Below are 22,833 nucleotides of genomic sequence, written 5' to 3' on the forward strand. Positions count from 1 at the left end.
ACACTAAGTGTGAATCCAGTGTGATTTTTAACTACTGGTTTCACAGGTGTAAGGACACCCATAGAAGAATTAAGCTAATAAGCTTGCAATGCTCTCTCTGTTCATAAAAAAAAGAAATATTGCAATTTCATAGCGCAAAGTTGGATCCTTTAATTAATTTGTTAGTGAGATCTTTACTTGCCATATCCTGTTCTTGAAGAAGTAAAGGAAGTAGCAGGCAACAAGTTTCTTTTTTCCTGAGGCCTAAGTGAAACAGTGGAGTATTTCAGAGTGGTAGCTAAAATCTAAAAGACAACATCAAAACTTAACTACACATTCCTGAGGCTTTTGGAAAGCAATATTCCCAGATGTGAAGTTTATAATTGAAAATAAACACTCCATCACTTATGCTTGTAACAAGCAGTTTTAGAAGTGTAGATGTGTGGAAGGGAAGGAAGGATACAAAGGATACTTGCTTTGTGGATGGAGGTTTATGGTATAGCTATTTTAATTTGCACAGTGGTCCCCAAACAGGCTGAAAAGCAGTCATTTCTGGGTTGTGCAGACCTGAGCAGAAGCTATAAAAACCCACCTGGAAAATAGTGGAAATTACTGAGAGGAGGACCCACTTCAATTCCCATTTTTGTTGTGCTGAGAGTACCAGCTCTACCCTTTAGCTCCAGCTTGGGTGAAGTATTATGAGCAGTGACTGTGTCAGTTCCAAGCAGCTGTGCAGACAAATGTTGGGTCTGCAGAAAGTCTAAGCCCTTGGTTCAGTGTGAAAACTCTTCTGTTCCCACAGGGTGATAAATTTTCAGAACATTGAAAAAATAGGTACAAATCTTGGCAACTATTTAACAACAAAGTAAATTAGTAGATATATCTATTGAAAATCCCTTTCTATAATTACAGTCAAAATGGCAAGGTATTGGGTCATACTAAATCATTAATGTTGCTGCTGAATATTAATAATAGGGGTTGAGTACTTTCAATGGTCTTTTACATTAGGAGCCAATTTTGTCTCTGTTAGATGTGAGAAAAAGATGCTTTCCATGACTGTCTCACATGCACAGGTTAAAATAAGTCAAAGGCTTCCTCACTTCAGCTGAATGTTCCATTTGTTATGCTGTTCTTCCACTGCCTACAGTGCCACAGCACAGCTCTGTAATCAAAGATTAGTAACTTGGGTCCAAGAGCCTCTCATCAAACTCTGAGCTGCATAAAGCTATTCTAGGCCTCAAGAGCCAAGGGACAGTTAAAATATGGCTTACTACTGTAGCTAATGTTTACTCCAAAATATGTTAGTCAGCTAAGAATAAGCAGTGGTTTAAGTTTGTTGGTGATGTGCAGTCCCTCTGAAACAATCCCTCTTCTGTGTATTGCTGTCTCTTTAGAATTCCTTTTCTTCTCTCTATATAATAGAATTTAAATAATTCAGTATACTCAGTATTTTGTTAGATGAAGAACATTTTATTTAACATTGTCATGCATTTGTATTTCTCCTTTTTCAGAAAGAAACTTGAAAGTCTAACAGCACAACACATATATGTAGGAAGTAATTTTCCCCCAAGCAACCTAAAAATGAGCCTGAGGAATGAGACACATCACCATCACCTGTGTCTGTTTCTTACTCTGTTACAGCTAATACATAAACTTCATCCTCAGGATACAAAGACCATGAATCTTTTTTAATAAAGGTAGCATTGTCTGTGTGGGGAACATGCAGAAATCTATGGGGAGACATGGCCACAGGAGAGCTCTGTTCTTAACAAAACCTGCTTTTGAAGAAGGGTTAAGGTGAAGTGGAATACAAATTGCTGATGTTCTGCTCTGGGATGTTGGTACTTAAAAAACAACAGAATGTGTTCTCTCTTATTTCTGAAGGCAAAGGAAGTGGGAAAGGGTTTTCCTTTGGGCTTTTCCTATTTTCTTCATTACCAGTTTTAGACTCAGAAAAATATGGTGGGGTTTTTTGGTAGTGAAACTGGAAAAAAAACCAAAAAAAACAAACCAAGGTGCACTTGAATTTTGAAAGACCTGGAAGAAGTTTCTGGAGGCATTTTATACAGCAAAAATGCCATCTACAGCAAATGCAGAGAAGTCTTCTGACTTCTGTGAAACTGAACTTTCTACCCAAGACTTTCTTCTTCCTCTAGGGCATCTAGTGCATTTTTCTTCCTCAGAGAAACAGACTGCCAGCAGTGTTCTGGGTCCTGAGTTACATGCCTTTATGGGTCAAGCAATCCCCAGCAGGAAGCACCAGGCTAAGGTTGCTTGGTCTCATATAAAAAGTGCCACATCTCTCAGCAGTCACTCAGGTTCACTCACTGGTCACCTCCACAGCTGATCTCTTTCCAACCTTTTCTTCACTTCTTCATTCCCTCCTGACTTCCCACTGTGACTTGACATGCCATCAGTCAGATAATTCCTTGCACCATTAAGCACTTGTCATTTTGCATCTTTCTTATTCAGTTGCTGCACAAACAAAAAGCTAGGTCTCTGGCTCTTCCTATACATAGTTCCCTCTTTTTACAGCAGATATCAATATCATACGTATCATACAGATATCATACTTATCAATGTTGATAAGTATGGCTGTATATCCCACATTATTCTGAAGAATTTTTTCAGGTAAGTTCCTAGTTAATATCAAAAGTTTAATTTTGATGCTATTTTATCACTGAATGTATCCATGGAAAAAGGGTAAGCATTTGGCTTTCTTATTTTCTTAGTCTCATAGAAAGAAACAGGGGCTTTAGCCATTCCCAGCACTCAGGCTGGAGTAGAGAAGAGGTGGAACCCAACCCTAGTGTCAGCTCATGTAACCCTGTGCAGGAGGAACATTGCCCAGTCCCCAGGGGTGTGTGTACAGCTTGTCCCCAGCATTTCCCACATCCCTTGACATGCTGGCCAAATGTGGTCATCTTTTACCCAGGAATGTTTATGTATTCCCCCCTCCCTTCTCTCATCCTCTGCTTGGCTGGCCTGAAGATGTGCCTGAATCACAAGGGATCCCTCATCATCCTGTCATACCAAGAAATGCTTTCATGGGGGTGGAGGATTATTTTTGAAAGTGGTTTTCCTTTTCAGTATCTGCCTTTTGTATCTCTATGCCAGGCTAGTTACGAACATTTTGATGAATTCTCAGAGGGGACTTTTAGGAAATGGTTTATTCTATTTGCAGAAGTCCTTACTGTTTAAAAAACTTCCACATGCAATCTTTTTGTCCGGTTTCCTTCAATATAATCCCCCTGTGTAAAGAGATTGTTTTTCTTTCTCTCTTCCTCTTCTCCCTTCTCCATGAGTTTCCTATTTTAGCCCCTGTACATTTGCACTCTTTTGCCCTTCTTCATCTTTCTTTACTGCCTCTCACTTTATGCTGAAATGTGACATAGTGAAATAATCGTAGGTGTTTTAAAGAACTGTTCTTAAATTCACTTGTGAATTAACAGCAAATTGTCAGTCAGAGATTAGTGCTGGCAACAAGTACATTGGTACTGTAAGATGTAGACTTACTTTTTGTGCATTTATTAAGATTTTAGACTATGGATACCTTATGCTGGCATTAAACCAGTGTGTATGTGGAAACTAGGGCAAAAAATCTTGAGTGTTTATACAATGTGTTCAGTTTTTCAGCATTTTGAGATGCAGCAGAAAAAGCAAAATTTATTTCCTTTGAAGGAGTCTGTATATGATGCCAAACATTCTCACTTATCAGAGACAGAAGAAACAATGATGTCTTTATACAGATGTGGAATGCCAGATCTTGGAATCAATGCTGTTTGGATTAAGGAGGCATTTTAATTCACAGTTTTGTTCTGGTGGGGTAGTAGTAGCAGAAGCTAGAATGTATTGGCACTGGAGCTAAGATCAGGACTCCAAAGGCCAAATAAAAGAGAATTCTGGTAACAAAGGAACCTGAAAGTCCATACAGCCCTTGGAGGTGCTGGGTGACTGTTGAGCTTGGCCTGACCTCAGCCTTGCACCATCCTTGTGTACAAAACAGCTCCTGAACAGATTGCTGCTAGCTGAAGGTGCCTATTGTGGTAAAGCAAAAGGCACCAATTTACATTTGCAGGGAAAAAAAGAGATGTCTTAAACCATGGCATTGTGCAATGGAAGCAAACAGCTGGCTTCAGCTTTCTGTGCAGTAATGCTTGGATATAAAGTTTGCTTCCTTTTCCCATAACTCACCTACTAGACTGGAACTGAAAATTCCTTTTTTTTACAGCCACAGTAAAAACTGGCTCGATCATATTTTTCTTGATTTTAAACACAATAAAGGTAAAAAGATATCTACTTACACTGCAATGTTTGCTGCAGGAGTAACAGGCTGCAATATTTCAGACTCCCAAAGAAAGTTGACTATTGCATCCCATGTATGGACCTAAAAAACTTCTGGATTTTTTCCTTCTCTCTTCCTCCCCCTTCTTGGTTTCTTTGTTCATCTCATTTTTTTTCTCCAGATATTGTCATGTATCTGTGGGTGATCAGTATTCATATCTCACGAGATATAGGATGCATGAGAGGATTCTGGGAAAGTGATGTCTTGGTTTTTAGCATTAGCTTGAAGAGCTTTTCTGCACAAAATGTCTCATGTTTTATTTCCTCTAGCTTCTCTTTCTGGGGTACAGTAATTTCAGCACGTAGGAAAAAAACTCACTTTGAACTTCTGTAACTCCTCTTTCTTTAGGAGACACAACAATTCCTGCTTTCTTCAGCATTAGGCAATGTACCTTGAGAGGCTCATCCTTCTGTTTTCTGCCTCAAAGGGACTGCACCAAAATGAAATAGAACTTCTTGTAGCAGAACAAGGAAGAAGAGACACCCAAATATCCTCTCTTAGGCTGTAGTTGTGGTCTCTAAGGAAGGATACTTTAAGTCATTCTTGGGCTGACTAAAAGGAAAGCTGACCTGATCTTCTTTCAGCAAGAAGAAGCAATAAAGCAGAAAGGGATGAAAATACTTTCTATTAATTGGCATGGAAAGTAACAGATACAGATCTTCCCCTTTAATAATTCTACTCAAATTTACCTGAAAACAGGAGGTAGGATGTCTTTATTTATTTTAAAAATATTTCATTCAAGACCTGAGTGAAAGTTATTGTATAATTGTCTCAGTTCCAATGGCAAGACACTTAATTTTGTGAGTTACTGAACTTCTCCATGGGCTGGGATATCATATTGTACTGCAGCTGTAGCATCTGCAGGGTTTGATGCAGATACAATTGTAAGACTCAGGAGTGTGACACTCTTGGGCAGAGTTCATAAATTTACTCGTGATCTCTACATTCACTTTTTTATTTTTCATGTCACACTGCAGGAACAAAGCTCAATCATTCTTCAACAGTTTCTCCTTTTCAAATGGCATACTTGCTGATCTTTTATATGCTTACCTGTCTTGCAGGAGGAAAATTCTTCCAGTAGTGGAACAGATTCCCTAAGCAGTGGAGAGATTCCACGAAGTCGGTCAGAGGGAACTTTGATTGATGTGGATGACCAGACACCTGCAGACAGCTACAGTATGGCTCTTCTGCTATTTTCTGTACTAAGTCTCTAAGTCTTTATTTCTGCAAAACTCTTGAGTCAGGCAGGTTAGGAGGAAGAGTTGAAGTCCTTAATATTACATTAACAAATGCTACTTAGAGTAAGTTTGCTGGGGCTCAAGGTGGGGAGGAGAAGAGAAAGTCCTTAGCCAAACTAGATTAATTTAGGGTTTTAAGAAAATGAAGGCAGAGTAATTTTGAAGTTAGCTCAATTTAAAAACTGGAGTCTTGGCAAAGTTGATTAATCTACTTGCTATTTTAGCCCCAAGGCTGAGAAAACTTTGCCCTCCACAAGGTAGGAATTCTCTTAGCTTCTTGTCTCTAGCAGATATTACAGCAAGCCTGACACTTGTGTAAGTTGTGGAGCAGGAATTTTTTCTTTGCTGACATGCTGCACCCCAGTAATTGTGCTGTTGCCTTGGCATGAGAAAGCATCTATCCTAGTGACTCAGGCTCTGACAGTTTTCTGCTCATATTTTTCCTGTAGAAACATGCCTTTAGGATGGGGAAAAAAACCCAAACAAAACACTTATGTTTATTTTGAGTCTAATTAATAAATATTTTTAATATGCCATACTGATCTGACTTTAATAACACCACAACACAAGGAAAGATTTTGGCCTTTGAGCAGAGACAAAAGTACTTTTCAGTAGGTTCTTGAACAGTTTATCTTCCTCTGGTGACCCTGGTCAAGACAAGATGTTTGAGGAAAAGGGGCTGCCCCAGGCTCAATCCCCCTGGCAGCTCCCCTGGAAGGCTCTTGGCAAGGCAGTGTTAGAGCTTTGTAGATAGACAGCTAGCAAACAGGTAAATTCCACCTTGGTTCTTCCAAACTGGGAATTTTCTGGAACCATGGAAAGACTTAATGGTTTTAGCTTTTTTGTTATAATTTGAAAAAGAAAACAAAAAGAGAAGTGCTAGCATTTAAAATTATTTTTTGTTGTTGTTGCTGTTGTATGCACTGCTGTGCTTCCATTCGAGTAATACAGAATAACCTTGGAAATGGAAACTACTATGGAAATAGTACTGTAATAATATAAGCCATAGATATGGTGAAAAAAAATAAAAATAATGACTTTTCCCTCCAGAATTTAAACTCTTTTCAAGAATGTATAAAGAAGGGATGATATAGCCTCTGTATGTAGGAAAAAAAAAAGGCAAAATGAAGTAATAGAAACCTTTAACATAAAAAGTTGCAGATATTCCATTGCCAGAAGGGTGAGTCACAATCCTGTAAACCAGTTTCTCTGAACAATTGTTAATATAAAATGTAAGGATGTCTCTTCTTCAGAAAAAAAATAGATGTTTCTGTTAATAATGAGTATTTTTATTAGAAAACATATGTAAATATCATGTATACACCCATATTTGTCTATTTAAATGCAATCTCAGAAAATTAGTAGTCACACAAACATTTTTCTCAAAACTTCAGGTTGTACAGGTCTCATAAATTATAATAAGGATTGTTTTCTAATGGAAAGGTAGTATAACAAATTCCATACACATGGAAATAAATTGTAAGAGTGCTGTTATCAATTAAATGCACATACACTAGCATTAAAAGAAATCTGGAATGATCCATTTATCTGTACAGTCTGCAGTGTTTAAAAAATGAAACTGTAGTTGTTTAATCTTTACTAAGAGACAGATACAGAGGTAAGAAATCCACAGCATTTTGTAAGAGGCCAAAGATTCATGGATTATAATTATTTGAACCTTATGGAACTTAATCATACTCAATGCCAATTAATAATTATGTGAGTTGATAATGATCAACTCCTCAAAGAAGATGCTTTACGTCCTCCAACACAGTTTGTTATTCAGCACTAATTTGTTAGCACTCTTTCTATTAAGAAAGATTCTTAATTAAATCAACATTGATTCTGTTTAAAAACCTGAGGGGGAAATACAGAACTTATCTATGTGTATTTGAGGAGGAAAATGTAGTAATCTCTTAATTTTACAGGCTGTCAGTTGGACATGAATAGAATGTCTCAAGTCTCTGTGCTTTAGGAAATGCTTCTTTATCTTTTTTAAACAGATGTCAATGAAAGTAAACTGGATTTGGATATTGACTGGCCCAGTGTATTCAAACAAGCCCAAACGGTTTCCAAGACTAATCCTTTCTGGAACGAACTTTCAGGATCCAACCCTTTCGTACATGACATAGCTGCTTCCAATAGAAATGAAAATAATAAACATCTCTCTATCTTAAAGGAAAAACCTTATTTGTTCTCTAAAATTTCTAGCAACAGGGACTCTTTGGATTCCTCAGGTGATGAGCTAGATATTGATTGTCTCCTAAGAAGGACTTCAACAAGAAGATCTGGACGATCCAAGAGCGTCTCTGACTTCCTGGATATAGTTGATAACCGAAGATTGAATCCTCACAAGGCAGTGCCTCAAAGCACTGCAGCCTCTGATATGACATGGCTTCAGAGTGACCGTGAAGCCTACAAGATGGCTTGGCTGAGCCACCGGCAGCTCACCCGGTCCTGCCTGGATTTGGAGGCCATGAGCCACAGCCCGGGCTGGGCACAAACACAAGCTACAGACATTCATGTCGTTTGTAGACTGGATCATGAAGGGGGGTCAGTGCAGCTGCCTGACTCAGATATCAACATTCATGTCCCTGTGGGTCATGTGTTACCAGGAGAATTCCAAGAAGTTGGCTTAAAGGCTATCCTTAATCCCCCATTGTCCTGCAACAATGAGCTGTCCAGCACAGTAAGTCCTCTGATAGAACTTACACTGAGCAACCTCAACACGAGTGAAGCAATTTTCCTAGAAGTGAAAGTTGCAGCTAAAGTGAAGAATGATCCACTCAGCCAAGTTATGAGTGATATTGTCTGTTTTTTCAGTCTCAACAAAGAAGGACCTTTTAAGAAGCTAGAGAATTGCTATATTTATCAAGATACCATACAAGTGAAGCTAACGGACCTAAGTCATGTGATGTATGCAGTGATTGCTGTACAAGCAAGCAAAATCCAGCCTCCAGCAACCAATGTGTGGGATTACATCCATAGAACAGTCTCAGTTGGAATTTATGGTCCCAAATATATTCATCCATCTTTTACAGCAGTTTTTACAGTCTTTGGTCATAACTACATTCCAGGAAAACTCACGATTTGTGATATAAAAAAAGGAGGGAAAAGTATGCCTCCTGTGGTGTTTCAGCTGTGGGGAAAGCATACATTTCTGCTTGAAAAACCGCAGGATCTAAACATTTCTTTGGTATCCTGTGATCCAGACTTTCAAGTGAAAATGGAAGATCAATGCAGAAATATTAAAAAGGAGGAGTTGAAAACTGGTGAAATGGTCCGCCAACAATTCCTGTTTTCCATGCTGGGATGCAGGGAGATGCATTTCTTTGTTTTCCTTGTTCAGATTAAAATCTTGAAAAGTAGCCAAGTAACGGAGTTCCATGTTACGACTCCTGATCCAGCTCCAAAATTAAGTAGAATTATTAATAGGCCAAAGCGCCTACAAAGCCGCAAAGAAATCAAGTCTGCACCGTGGCTTTTGATACCAACAATAAAATATCCAAAGTTTCAAGACAAAGCTTTGAGTGTCAATACTTATGGAGTGGCTTTGAAAACTGTGTTACGTCAAAATAAGATTGACTATTTGCTGGAATATTTTAAAGGAGACACAATAGCACTGCTTGGTGAAGATAAAGTTAAAGCCATTGGACAAACTAAAATGAAAGAGTGGTATGTGGGAGTTATCAGAAGAAAGATTGGTCTTGTACATTGCAAAAACGTAAAAGTGATTTCCAAAGAACAAGCTATGGACACTGCTGATAGTGAGCTAACAACCAGGAATCTTGTTGAACAAATTGCATTGCCATTCAAGAAATTGACTTATATCTACTCAGTAGTTCTGTCTACAGTATCAGAGAGTGTTTATGACTGGAGAGCTTTAGCTGAGGTGTTGGGATATTCACATATGTCTTTGGATGATTTTAATGAGGCACATGTTGATAAAGAATCAGAGAGAGTTGCACATGTTGTGAAGAAGATGAAGCAAGACTGCCACGCTAACAAAAAAAAAAGACTATTTCTTTATGAACTCATTGTTGTAAGTATTGCATGAACTAACTGGCTTATTGGGAATGTATTGCTAAGAAACAACTCAGTAGTAGTGTATGAACAAGAAAACATGATTCTGTATCCTTACAGTATCTTTATAAATATTCATATATTGCTAGAAGTTGTAGACACCAATAGGTGGAAAATACTTCCAAACTATCATGAAAAATAATACTTTGATAAATTAATTCTGAACAGTCTTGTCTTAATGTTCCAGGAACTGTTTCATTTAGTAGGTAGACTAAGATGACTTTTTTTATTTTTAAATAGCCACGGTTGAAATTGTTTTGTCTTGTAAATTGCTTTCCTGAGAAATTCACATTCCTGTTGTGAAGTATTAAGTAACATTATAATACAGTGGGAATTCCACTATATTAACACAGGTATAGATAAATATCTATATCAATATCTATCTATATCTACATCCATATATCTGTGTTTATATGAGTATATTGATACCTGTATATATATATACATAGATATTTGTCTGTGTTAAGTTGCATGAAGCTTAGTTTCATATACTTAAAAGGGACAACCTGATCCAAATGTTTAGGGTAATATTTTCTATCCACATGTCACAACTACATAGTCAATGTTGGAGGGGTCAAAGGAGGATACTGCAAGTATTTCAGTATTTTCATGGACCTCATTTGTAAACCATTGGACAAATTCTATGTGACTAAATACTGCCAAATGCTAATCAAAAGTTTATTCTAATTACTTCCAGGTAATAACTTGCACTATTAACAATCCTAATTTACTTACTGCTCAGTGTGCAAATTAATTCAAAATTAATGGTCACTTCATACTCTCCTTGGCTCTGACACTGAAGTTAACCAGCCTATTAAGAATTATATTTCTGATTTTAAAATAACAACCTTAAGTATTACAAAAGTAATACTTACTAAAATACTAACTAAAGTATTGCAAAAATGGATGTTTAAAAACTCACGTTGTAGCTATTCATCTAAAGATTTTTGACTATCCTGGACTGTAAACCTCAACTGAGCTCTCATAACTAGTCTATGCCCTTTGAAGTGTTGACAGAAATTTCAACAGGATTCAGAACATTTTGGTAGCAGTGGTCACTTAAAATTCTTAAGAGCACATCAAACTTTGTGGAATAAAGCTGAGCCAGTATGAAGTACAGCAAAGTCTGTCATGTCTCTTTACAATAATGAAAGGGAGATCTAAAGGTGAAAGTTTTCCAAACTTTTAACTGAACACAGTGAAACAGAGTTTATTGCAAAACAGGCAAAAAGTGGGACAATATTATAGAATTACAGAATGGCTTGGGTTGAAAGAGACTTTAAAGTTCATTTAATTCCATAATTTAATTCCCGTGATGGGCAAGACACTTTTCACTAGACCAGGTTGCTCAATGTCCTGTTTTGTTAGATCTATGTATTTTTGCTAAGAAGTGCCAATGCAGGTTCTTGTCTTTGTGTGTTTTATAGGGTTCTTGCTTATCAGAGCAAACACAAATGGAACAACTTAGCCTCCAATTTAGGGGAATTTTGAACAACATGCTATAGTCAGCTTACTACTCTGTCTACCAAAATTTTATTGTTTTCCTATTGTTTTTATTGGCTAATACTTCAAAATTAAAACACAAATATGTCTGATTTCTGAAGAAATTCTTGATATTTCAGTAAAATTCAGTATCTAAAAAACAAGGAAAATTTCTGTAACTTTGCTCTTGATCTTTCCCTGAAAACCTCAACAGTTTCAGTAGAATATTTTGGTGTTAATTTGAGGAGAAGGAAAAGAACCCCAACATTTATTTTTTTCTATTAGCTCTTGCCCAAACAAATAAAGAAAGAAGAATGCAACATATCTGCATTTCAAGGTTCTACTCCTTCAACCATTTTAATTTATTAATTAAATCCTCATTTTGCAAGGAGGAGGGAAAGGTTTCATGTTTGCATTTCTCCTTAATGGTCAAAAAATTATTAGTTCTGTGGGAGGAGTAAATCAAAAGGTGTGGGACAATGTGCTTAGTGATTTTCCATATAAAGCCCTAGATGAAGGACCACACCCTAGTATAATAGTGCTCTGACTTAATTTTCAATTTTCATGTCATACTTCTAAGAAACTAATTTTTTTTTTTGGTCCCAAATATTTTTGTTGGAGAAGTATGTTTTTCTTTCAGGATCTGTAAGCTTGGCAGGACCCATTTGAAACTGGAATGCTGAAGCAGCTGAATGCCAGCTTGATATTTTTCTTAAGCTTGTGTGCAGTTTTCCTCTGAAAGCATTGGCAACACCATTTTGTAGGAAAAAACCCCACATATTTGCAAGAACACAAAAGTAAAAAAAAAAACTCTTCCTGATTGTGTAGAAATTCAGAATAGTGCTAAAAAATTAAATTAAAATGTTGGTAATTTCTGGTGAAGGATCACTAATGAAAACCATTGTTGCAGGCCCTTTTGAAGATAGATTGCCAGGGATTAGTGGCACGCCTTACCCAGGACACCATCATCTTGACCTCGGCTGTCAAGCTTGGCAAGAGCTGGCGGGAGCTGGCGGAGAAGCTGGCCCGGCTCACCAGGCAGCAGATCGAGGCTTACGAAGTGCCCCACCAAGGGAAGAGTGGGGCAGTGGCTCTGGAGGTAACACTGCACACACCTCTCCTCTGCACAAACACAGCCAGCCACCTTCCTTCTTCCTTGTCTTGCAGGCTTCTTTCCTTTTGAACTTTCCAGTGGAGGTCTCTGTCCCTGTCTTTGGCTTCGGGGCTAGGTTCAATCCCTTTTTATGGTCCTGTCCATTTGTTAACCTTACTCACACCTCTGCTGTCATTTCAGACATGATCCCTGCAGGAGCCACTTCTAATCACACTCTGTACTGCTTTTGGGATTTCCACAGAAATTAAACTGATTTCTGCATTAATTCTTTTCTGTGCCAGTGTAACTGTTGCTATCATTTAGTAGAATGAGAAAAGGTTGGAAGCCCTGACATAAATTTTATTTCTAATGTATGAATGTGGCAAATCCATGCTTTAAATTTACAGTTTTTCAGGTAGATCATGATATTTTTTTTCCTTCATAAAACATTTTTCTTATGAAAAAGTTTGAGCTTTGTATAGAAGTCAATTTGTCCTCTCAGATGTATTTTAGTGCATTCACATCTAAGGAGCAATTTAGGTGCCCAATTAGATCTCCAGTGGCATTTGAAGTGACCAGAGATACTCATGGCATCCATGCCATGTCGGATTTGCCACAAGACTTGTTGGGGGTCCCTTGTCCACACTGCTGATCTGAGGTGCAGCCTCTGTTCCTGGCATACCTTTGCCTGGGCAACCAGGTTATTTCCTGCCTTTCTCTAAAATCAAAGTATGCAGCAGGTCCATTCTTTCCCCAGAGTTATGGGCCAATGACTTCTAGGTTCCACACTGTTTTTTACTCTGAAAATCCCTTTTTTATGAGCATTGCTGAATGATCTTTCTGTCTTGGGAGCTTGCATTCAGGCTTGACTCACCCTCTGCCTATACCATCATCTGCTGACTATTGCAGGTGATATACATGATCCAGACTGCATTCCCTCCCTCTCCTCTTAGTGCCAAAGGAGTTGCTATTTCCCATTCGCAGGTTTACAACTACTCAAGATAATTTTTCCTTCATTTTTTATTTCCCTGTAGCTGATTCTTCTTATTCCCAGAGAAACATATTCTCCTTTCCACTGTCTGAACCCAATGAATCTGTCATCTCATTTTCATCTGCTTGGTGATAACTATCAAGATATTTCTGCTCTAATTATGAACTACTACCTCTTATTCCTTTTGAATGCTCTGCTCTCCCTCCCCAATCAATATTTGATCAAAATTCTATGTCTGCTCACATGCTTCTGCACTTTTCAACAAAATTGTCTTCATAATTGTTGTTTGCAATCACTGCCTATTTCTGAGATCCAGTTTCCCTATTTGATTTTTTCACTTTGGGGTACTTAAGTCTGGAATCACCTTCCTATAATTTTTTCTCATAAAATTATCAGCCTTTCAAATCCCATGTCTACTCTCTCAGCTTTTGTCTTTTTTATTGTTAGGCAATGGTTTGTCTTATTTCCTAACTTTTATTCTAGTTATTAAGTTTCCTGTGTTTGGCTAACAAACCCCCAGCTTTCTATAGAAGGAATTATTGACATGAACAACATACAACTCTGCTGGTCTCCATGTTATTTTGGAATGTTTCCCCTTTGCTAATAGACAGTAGAAATAAAACAATCATTTAACTTTTTTTTTTTTTTCCCAGCATCATAACTACTTATTTTTATATATTAGGAAAATTTATTAATAAATATTTACTTTGCTTTAAATGGGTTTTGGTTTTCCATTAAGCCTCTACCTCATACACCCTAGTCATTTGTTTTCAAGAGTTTTTTGCATTATTTTTGTGGCAAACCACCCAGAAAATTCTCTGCCTTTCAATAACAATATCTGCTGACAAAACATATTGCAGTTAAATTCATTGTCATTAAAAGCCCATAATACAGTACACTCTATTTTTTCAGAGAACATTCAACAAGCAATCAAAGATCATAATTTTTCTGTATTTCTGTGTAATTTCTCAAGGATTATATTTGGCCTATGGAGAATTTATTGGTTTTGGGTGAGCTTTTTAATTGTGCTTGTCCACCTGGGTGTGAATTCAAAGCACAAACATTGGTGTCTCATGTGATCATTCAGTACCCTCAATGTCCTCTGAATCTAACTTAAATTTCAGTACTTTCTTGCAAATATCAGTGCTTTCTTCTGATCTCTAAACTTTTCTATTGACAGTAGTTGTTGGCCTTAAAGCCTGAAACCCAGGAAGGTTGGGGGAGGTTAAAAAATTTTGACTAGTTATCGAGGATTATATGAAAATATTAACTAGTTCATTCCCCACCAATGATTGTCCCATCATCAGGAGGATTGTTTGGTTTGAAAAATGTTTCTGCATTTAAACTTCATCTTTTTCTTGTTGGGAGAAATCTTGCAGATGATCGCAGAGGGCAGTTTGAGGTACATGCAATTGGTACATAAATTTTTATGAATAATTTTTCATAAGTAAATTCCAAATCACTTTGCAGTGGATGTAGGTATATTATTTACTCAGCAGAGAGAGTGGGAAAGAGGGGAAACTCATGCACAGCTGAGACTTGGCCAGAATGCTGTAGTGATTTAATATTTTTCCTGACATTCTGCTTTAGTACAATTCAAGAATTTTGAATGCAGTTCAGTTCACCCATTGCATTAGAGTACATGGATGTGGAGAAGAATCTGCCTTAGAACCAGTGCTGTGTTTGCACTTAATGTGATGAGTGTGTAGATTATTGCTGAGTTAATCATGCCTCAGTGATGACCAGTTTGTAAAGCTTTTGATCCCTACATTCTCCTTTTTGTACTTTTATTCTTTTCTTTTGTCTTAGGTTTAATAAAAAATAAAAAAATAAATTGTAATAGAATAGAGGAAACCAAGGTTTGTATTAAGGATATTTCAGACAATTGTCTTATTACAATGTCAGACTGACCTTCAGCATAAATCAAAGTACAACATCTTTTCTTATTCATTGTCTTTTCACATTCTAGTGAAGAGAGGACTGTACCTCATTCTTAAATATCCTAGTCTAACAGGAATGTGGGAAAAGGAAGAAAGAGACCCAGAAAAAAAGCATATCCAGTAACAGAATTTCAGGAGATAGCAGCTTTCCTTGTAGGAAATACCAGCTTCTGTTGTTGGCTATTTTGGCTATCAAGCTAAAAATAGTAATACAGAAACTTTATGGTCCTAGCATAAAAGTAACAGTGGTGACCTGCTTTAGTTCATTAAAATATATTGTAATACCTAATATTTATAGTAGTACATTAAACATTATTTTTAACTTAGCATCTCTAAAAAATCCAGAAAGAATCAATATCCTTCTTCCCACCTACCACCAATGTACTTTTCTCTTTCTGTAATCTTATGGTTATAACTTAAGATAGACTTGCTTAAAGGAGGCACCATTCATTTGGGTAAATGATGATACCTTTCTCTCCTGTAGACCTAAAATGAGAAAATTAATTGAAAGCACAGGAACTTTTTTATTACTTACACTCAAGGTAGAAACTGGCTCTAAGTTTAATGTTTTCCTTCCATTTGGGTATGGCAGCAGAATTTGAGGGAAATGTTTACAGAAAAAAATGACAGAATCGGTCCGGGGTAAGCTGAAAGATCTTAGCCCAAAAATGTGGAGAAAAGTTCAGAACTATGAGCAAAGAAACTCCTACTCAGTTCCTCCAGGGATCAAGTAAATAAGGCTTAAATCAAGGAAGTAAAGCTTTATGTTTATAAATAATATGATAATATTGAGGAAATAACCAATTTTCTTCAGAATTATCCTTCACAATAATAAAAACTGGGGTTTTTTGAGAGGAAAAGATGCTAAAAAAGAAATCTCAGCTTCCTGATCACTTTTGTGTGTATATATATGTATATAATAAATAAATGTGCAGTCATCAGTCCATATACATTTATTAATATGCATAAGTATGTTCCTGTTAAAACAGGGAATGACAAAACATTTTAGGAGAGATATGGGTTTCTTTGTGGATTTGTGCATCATCACTGCAATTGTTAATTGCTGTTTGCAAAACATTTATTGCCAATGAGGAGAGGAAACCAGAATTTTGATTGCCCAAGTAACATTTGGAAAAGCAGTAGCTGGGAAAATAATTATTTTGTTTGTTAACTGAGCAAATTTACTCAGCACTTTGAAAGATAAAAGTTCAGCTTGGTATCTGAATCATGCTGCTATAACTTAATTAATATCATTAGACCAATGACAAATTACACCTGCTAAGGATCTGCTCCATTTGTTTGGCATAAACCAAACAAATTGCAGTTTGAAAAACAAAAAAGCACTGGTAACCTATCTTTCAATTTCCTTTGTTTCTTGTGGGAAATTTTTTAAATTTTATGTCCTGATTAAAAAAAAAAAATAAAAGCTTTTCACTTGCCTGTTTTAGAGTGCTTGGGTGCTTTCTTCTTCTTTTAAAAAATAGATTTTACAGATAAATCATGTTATAATCATAGAATCGTTAATGTTGCAAAGGACCTCTAATATCAGCTATTGAGATTATTTAGACCAACCATTGACCCACACTGCCAAGTCCACCACTAAACCATGTCCCTATGTGTCTTGTAAATGCCACCAGGGATGGTGACTCAACCACATCCCTGAGCAGCTTGTTCCAATGCCTGACCTACCTTTCAGTGAAGAATTTTTTCCTAATATCCAATCTAAATCTGTTAAGGGGATTTCATTCTGTTCCACTTCCCTGTTTTCCAGCTCAGTGGAATGGATACACAAAGAACAACTGGTCTGGGTATTTAAGCCTGAGGCAAGGAAGGCATTAAGTACTTCAACCTTTCCCTCATCCTTTGTCACATGTTGCCCCCTGTATCCAATAATGGTTGGGATTCCCCTTAGCCTCCTGGTGGCGCTGACTTCTTTCTCAAAGCCTTTTTATTGTCTTTTATGGCAGTAGCTAGATTAAATTTCTGCTGCTGTTGTCAGGAAACATTTCTGAAATGTAAAAATCATGTTTAAAATTTCCAGGCTGAGTAGAGGGACAGTAGGGTGTTGATTAATGGGGCAGTGACCATCAAAAGCACAATGAAATAGGGAAAGTGTTGCAGGTGTATGCATTGCAAAAGAAAAGTATTTTCCTTCCACTCTTGTTCTTTGACTTATAGTTTCAGACAAGGAAACATTTTGACTTGGCGATAATGATCTGAATGAAGAATTTATCTATTATTTACCTCTCTGAGAATTTGAGAGTTTCATAGAAATAATATAAATAAGATTACTAGAGTTTTTGTATCAACATGCCTCTTTTTATAAAGCATTTCAGCATGCTTAGTGATTAAACACTTATTTTCTCTTTTCCAGGACTTTTCAACTATTTAGCTATTTTTTTCCTCAATAACTAAATTTCTGCCACTAAATCCATTTTTTCTCCTTTTATTTTCAGATGATGTGGAAACCTGCATATGACTTTCTCTATACTTGGGCTGCCCACTATGGAGATGGTTACAGGGATGTCTTGCAAGACCTGCAGTCAGCCTTGGATAAAATGAAAAACCCAGTAACAAAACAGTGGCGAGAGTTAACAGGAGCTCTGATTCTTGTGAATTGCATGGAGGTGTTAAGAGCAAGTGCCTTCTCCAAAATGGAGGAAGAGTAGATGTTTCAAAATATTTCCAAAAATATTTTGGAAAATCTGTTAGGACACTGTACTCCTGTGTAGAGTTTATTTGTGTACATTTGTGCTTCAGGGATACTTGTAGAGCATGACAGAATTAAGTTTGTTTTAACTGAGTTGATGTTGGGTCTAGACCTATATTCTCAACTACAGATTGCCAGAGCATGCTAGTGGCTTCTGAGTAAATAAGAAAAGAATGAGGAATTAAACTAATGAGGTCAACAAAAATGGCTTGTATCCTATGGCATATTTTCTAAAAGGAGCTGTTTCTGATTGCACTGACTTCTAGGCAGAGATCAGTTTTAAAAACAGAACTATTCATGGATAAGTTCAGCATGTGGAGCCTAGGTTTACATTGTTTTCAGTGAAGTATTAGAATCTAAATATTTAATACATTTAATATTTGGTGCTCAAACCCCTCAACTCTAATTCGGTGGGTGGAGGTTAGCCTACAGAAAAACCTTTAAGATTCTTTCATTCTCATCTGGGACAAAACTAATCTAATTGGCTCACAACACAGGAATTCAACAGTTCCTGGAAAAATAGGTGTGTGCTGCACACATTCAAAAATAGGTGTGTGCTGCACTTTTCCAAAACAGCTTCTGGTAACTATTTTAAAGAGTGGGAGAGAGACAGAAGATAAAATCTCAAAAGTGTTTGTTGTAATTTATTTGTTGCTTTAACTCAACAGGATTTTGTCTCTTTTTGTATTTTTATTAGTTTATATTTCTGCAATTTTTTTCTACATTCTGCTGAATGGAAATTGCAGAATGTTTCAGAAGCCTTTTTTATGTACACTGTCTATCCCTCTGATCATTTGTGTATTCCTTCTCTGTTTCTTTTTCATAACTACATAGGGAAAGGAGACATGTAGGGACAAGGGCTGGAAACAATTCATACCCACATCTGTTGATTTCTACCTCATTGGAAATGGGACTTGACTATTGTTTTCTTAAAAAAAATTTAAAGTGGGGTGCTTTTTAAATTAATTTATTTATGGAGCAACTAATTATAACTAGTAATATGTTCTAAAGATTGCCCTGTTTAGATGCCATCAGTAAAAATACCTCAGTTACTGAGTAGCTTATTATAAGTACAGAAAATACAGGTGGAATAATAGTCACAGGCTGATCAAATTTTTAATGTAATTTTTTAAACATATTAAATGTATTTTTAGTTAAGTGGTAGGTCAAAAAGGTTAAATCCATTTTGAGCTCCTTTGATCAACATTCATTCAGAAACATCAAATACTCATGACAACCAGCTGAAAAGAAAATTGGCATTCTGCCATCACTTGTGGTTGACAAGACAAAGCCAAATTCTTTCAGGAGTACCACAAAACAGCACTTCAGTCCAGAAACTGTGCTTCCTCTGTTGTCTTAGCTAGTTTTTACTAAGGGAGGTTTTGCCATTCTAAAATAAAACAACATTTAGACATTTTCCTTCCCCTCTCCTTTCCTCTAACCTTTCTATTTTCTACTTTCATTAAGCTTTCCCAAAGTTCCTCAGGAAGGAGGCTGAGGAAGGAGTACTCGCCCCAGTAAAAGGTAAATTTATTCACCAGAAGGTCCTCTAGAATCAGGGCTTTGGCTGAATTAGCATGCATGCAAGTTACCTGGCTTCAGTGAACTTGCCCTTAATTTGCAAGACAATGAGGAATTCAGTCCACAGAGCCTATCTGCTGTTGCTGATCCAGGAAAGGTGGGGAAAAAGGGGCCAGGTTATCAAAGCTCCCTGTTGTTTCAGGTGCCAGCACCGATTTTATTCTTTCCCCACACAGTTTTAAAAGAGATGGAGAGAAAATATTAATTTCTCTTGTGATCTGCACTTCACTGCAGAGTCAGCTTGTCCTGCTTCTGCAGGTAGTGAAGGCCCCCAAAAGGTGAGAAAGTAGATTATACCACATTTTTGTGCTGCTGGATAAGGAAAAGGTATAAAATATATTAATAGATGTCTTTAAACGTAAAAAGACACACTCAAATATTAAAACATAAAATATTAAAAACTGCTACAAACTCCCTGAAATTATTTTTTTAAAGTTTCCCAGACTGCTTCTGCTTTTACCTTAGACCCTGCTCATAACACACTGTGAAACCTGAACAGGATTTTGTAGTGGTGCAAGAGGCCAGACATCAGATCTACTCAAAACCTTAGGGAAATATATTTTTTGCTCCCTCAGAGCTGAAATACCAGAGGAGATCACAAAGCAAATCTTTCAGCTTAAGTAGGTTGTCTTACTATCTGCTTTTCATGCATTCCAGCAGGCCATGCTGCCTTGCTTAAAAAGCCCTGCTAAGTCCATTTTTAAAACTTTTTTTTCTTTCATTTCCCCCCTTTTTTGTTAACCTGACTGCAACAGCTAAGCAACTCAGCTTACATCTGTTTCTGAAGATGAGTCTGTGCTTGCATCCTTTTTTTTTTTTTTTGCACATCTTAATTTCTTATTGTTAGTAAATGCGTGTTCACTTTCTTTTTCATCAGGACATGGAGCAACTTCTTTGCTCAGTCCTGTATTTTTCTGTTTTGAATACTAGTCAAAAGAGTGGAAAAAGCTACCATAAGCACCAATTCCTAATGGCACAAGCCTACTGAATATCAAATATAAAGGGCAAGCTGCCCAAATTGTTTGAGGCTGAAGGAAAATCCATCCTGAGAGGATAGTCAGTGGTCATGGTCTCAGGAAGAGAAGGGCCCAGACACCAGAGGCTGTTGCTTGTAATTCTCATGGCCAGGCCCTTTCTCTGCTCTGAAAGTTTTTTCTGTCTTGAACAAGAGTTGAATTTGGCCCAGCAAATTTAGCAAATATTGACTCAGTGAGTCAGTGTTCTCCTTAGCTTGCAGAATTATGCAACTGGTCCTCCAAGTATATTTCTTTAAAAGGAAATTTATATCTGCCTGTAGTTTTGCTGTATTCCAGGGCCTTTGACTGCTGGCTTTGATTGCTAATTGCACTCCCATTTTTGCTTTAAGCTTCTGCTCATATGAATGAAATGTGCACTCGTGCAATATTCTGTTTACTTTAGCATCCCACACTGGATATATATATAAAAAAAAGGTATTAAATCCCCATATTTTATTTAGTGGTCTAGTATTCAAAACCACAAAATGCCAGCTCAGAGTGAAAGCAGCTGCACTCAACAGCAACACACAGCTTGGAGCACATGGCTTAGGTAAACATGCTCTGTTCTTGACCTTTTCTCTTTTCCTCCCACCCTGTCAAGAGACAGCAGCTTTCCCATGAGCCTGCACACATACTTTTTTGGGTTTCTTCAAAGTGAAATGAGATTAACAACTTCTTCAAGGAGACAAGGAAAAAAACCAGCCGCTGGTCCTTGCCTTAAATGACCCTCTGTTTCCAGGTTTCCTAATTTCTTTGTGTAGAAAACAGCTGTATCAGCCTGTTCCATTGCCCTTTGAAGTTGTAGGCAGGAAACTCCCTCACCTCCCTCCATCCTTCTCTCCTCTAAATAGGTGTTTCTTAAGCAAATTAAATTTGTGAGTGCTTTACAATTCCACCTACCCATGAAAGCTGGAATAATGATTCCTTTCCTTGAGCAAGCATCTGAGTGGGACAGACACCTTTCATGGCAGCCAGTGGCAAGGAAAATCTGTCACTCATGCTAAAAATGCTGGTTTTTTCAATGAAGTTAGAAGGCATTCATCTTGCAGTGCAGAGGCTTCATGCCATTTAATGACACAGTGCAGTGACATATTTCTGAATTATTAACAGTCAAGATTGGAGAGAAAAGGCAAATTCTCCCCCCTACCCCCCCAAGAGGTTCCATCCCTCCAGTTGGGTTTGGGGAAGGGTTCAGTTTCTTAGGTTTCACTTGCTTTTTTTGGAAAGCAGAGGTTTAGGCAAGGAAAAGGAAGTTTCTTTTAACATGTAAGTGAAGGGCTACACCCCAAGCCAGGCTCCAGGCAGTAGGCCAAACTACGTGTTTTCTGTGGAATTGTCTAGGGGAGAAAATAGGAGGAGGCACCAGCCATCTTTCTTCCTACTGAGAACAGAAAAATGTGGAGAAGCTGGCAAGTGTTTATTAGATTTTTTTTTTTCATGAAAAGGACTGTTTTTTTACAAATCCTTTCTATAAACCTAAGCTGTGGGGGAAACAAACACTAAGCAGCTCCAGAGGAGCAACTCAATTTTGTTGTGTTGAGCTGACTCTAAAGACCTACTCCTAAAACATCTCTGGGCTCAGTAAGTGATCCAGCTGACAATGACCTACTGCATAACAAAGGCAATTGTGTAGAACTGCAGATGGCAATGCTGTATTCTCATCTAAATCCAGGGATCTTGCTTTTTCATCATCCAAAGGCTTCTTCAGCTATGGACAGCTGTACCAAATAGGAATGTAAAGCTATGCTGTTTTGTTGTGTTTGTGTCACAGATAGGAAGATTTCCCTTGAAAAGCTGGGAATAAAATAGGGAGCAGAGAGTTGTATTTCCCACCATGCCCAGGAACAGAATGTAGCAAATTATATTCTTCACATTAGTGTGAGACACCAACCATTAAATTCTCTGGCAAGCCCCTAGAACAATTGTAGATATGTAAAGAAAATGTTAGTCTAGCGTTAGTGATAACTATTGTTCTTGACAGTTTTGTTGCCAATAAATATCTACAGACACTATGGGATATTCAAATAACTTGTGATTATTCTCTTAGTACAAAAAAGTGCAATTTTCTATTTCTTGCCAATGTGTATATATATATGTATATAATCTATTTTTTTAGTTTACAGTATATATTTTTAAACAAAATAAACAAAATTATATTGTCCGCTGTAATCACTTGTGAATTTTATTTTGGTTTTGTAAGACTAAGATGAGCAGAGTAAGAGGCCATGAGGTGAAAGATAATAGTACTGTAAATACCAGGAAATGAGCAATGTCTTTATCCACATTTCTCTTCATTTATAAACCCTGTGTTTTGAAAAGATGAATGCACACCCCTTTTTCTATGTTCTTAAGCAGAAGTGATTTGCTGATATTGC

General features: G+C 37.2%; 1 protein-coding gene across 1 annotated transcript in view; it reads left to right on the forward strand.

Moving 5' to 3' along the window:
* The window catches only part of MACC1 (MET transcriptional regulator MACC1), a 36,808-nt gene extending 14,230 nt beyond the window's left edge, over positions 1–22,578 (forward strand). The window contains exons 2-5 of the mRNA XM_079302276.1: positions 5,386–5,500; positions 7,566–9,604; positions 12,038–12,226; positions 17,608–22,578. Of these exons, the coding sequence (XP_079158402.1) occupies positions 5,386–5,500; positions 7,566–9,604; positions 12,038–12,226; positions 17,608–17,820 (2,556 nt within the window). The 3' untranslated portion in view covers positions 17,821–22,578. The remainder of the gene's footprint in view (positions 1–5,385; positions 5,501–7,565; positions 9,605–12,037; positions 12,227–17,607) is intronic.
* The last annotated feature ends 255 nt before the right edge of the window (positions 22,579–22,833 follow it).

Source organism: Erithacus rubecula (assembly GCF_903797595.1).
Source record: "Erithacus rubecula genome assembly, chromosome: 3".
Classification (NCBI taxonomy): Eukaryota; Metazoa; Chordata; class Aves; order Passeriformes; family Muscicapidae; genus Erithacus; species Erithacus rubecula.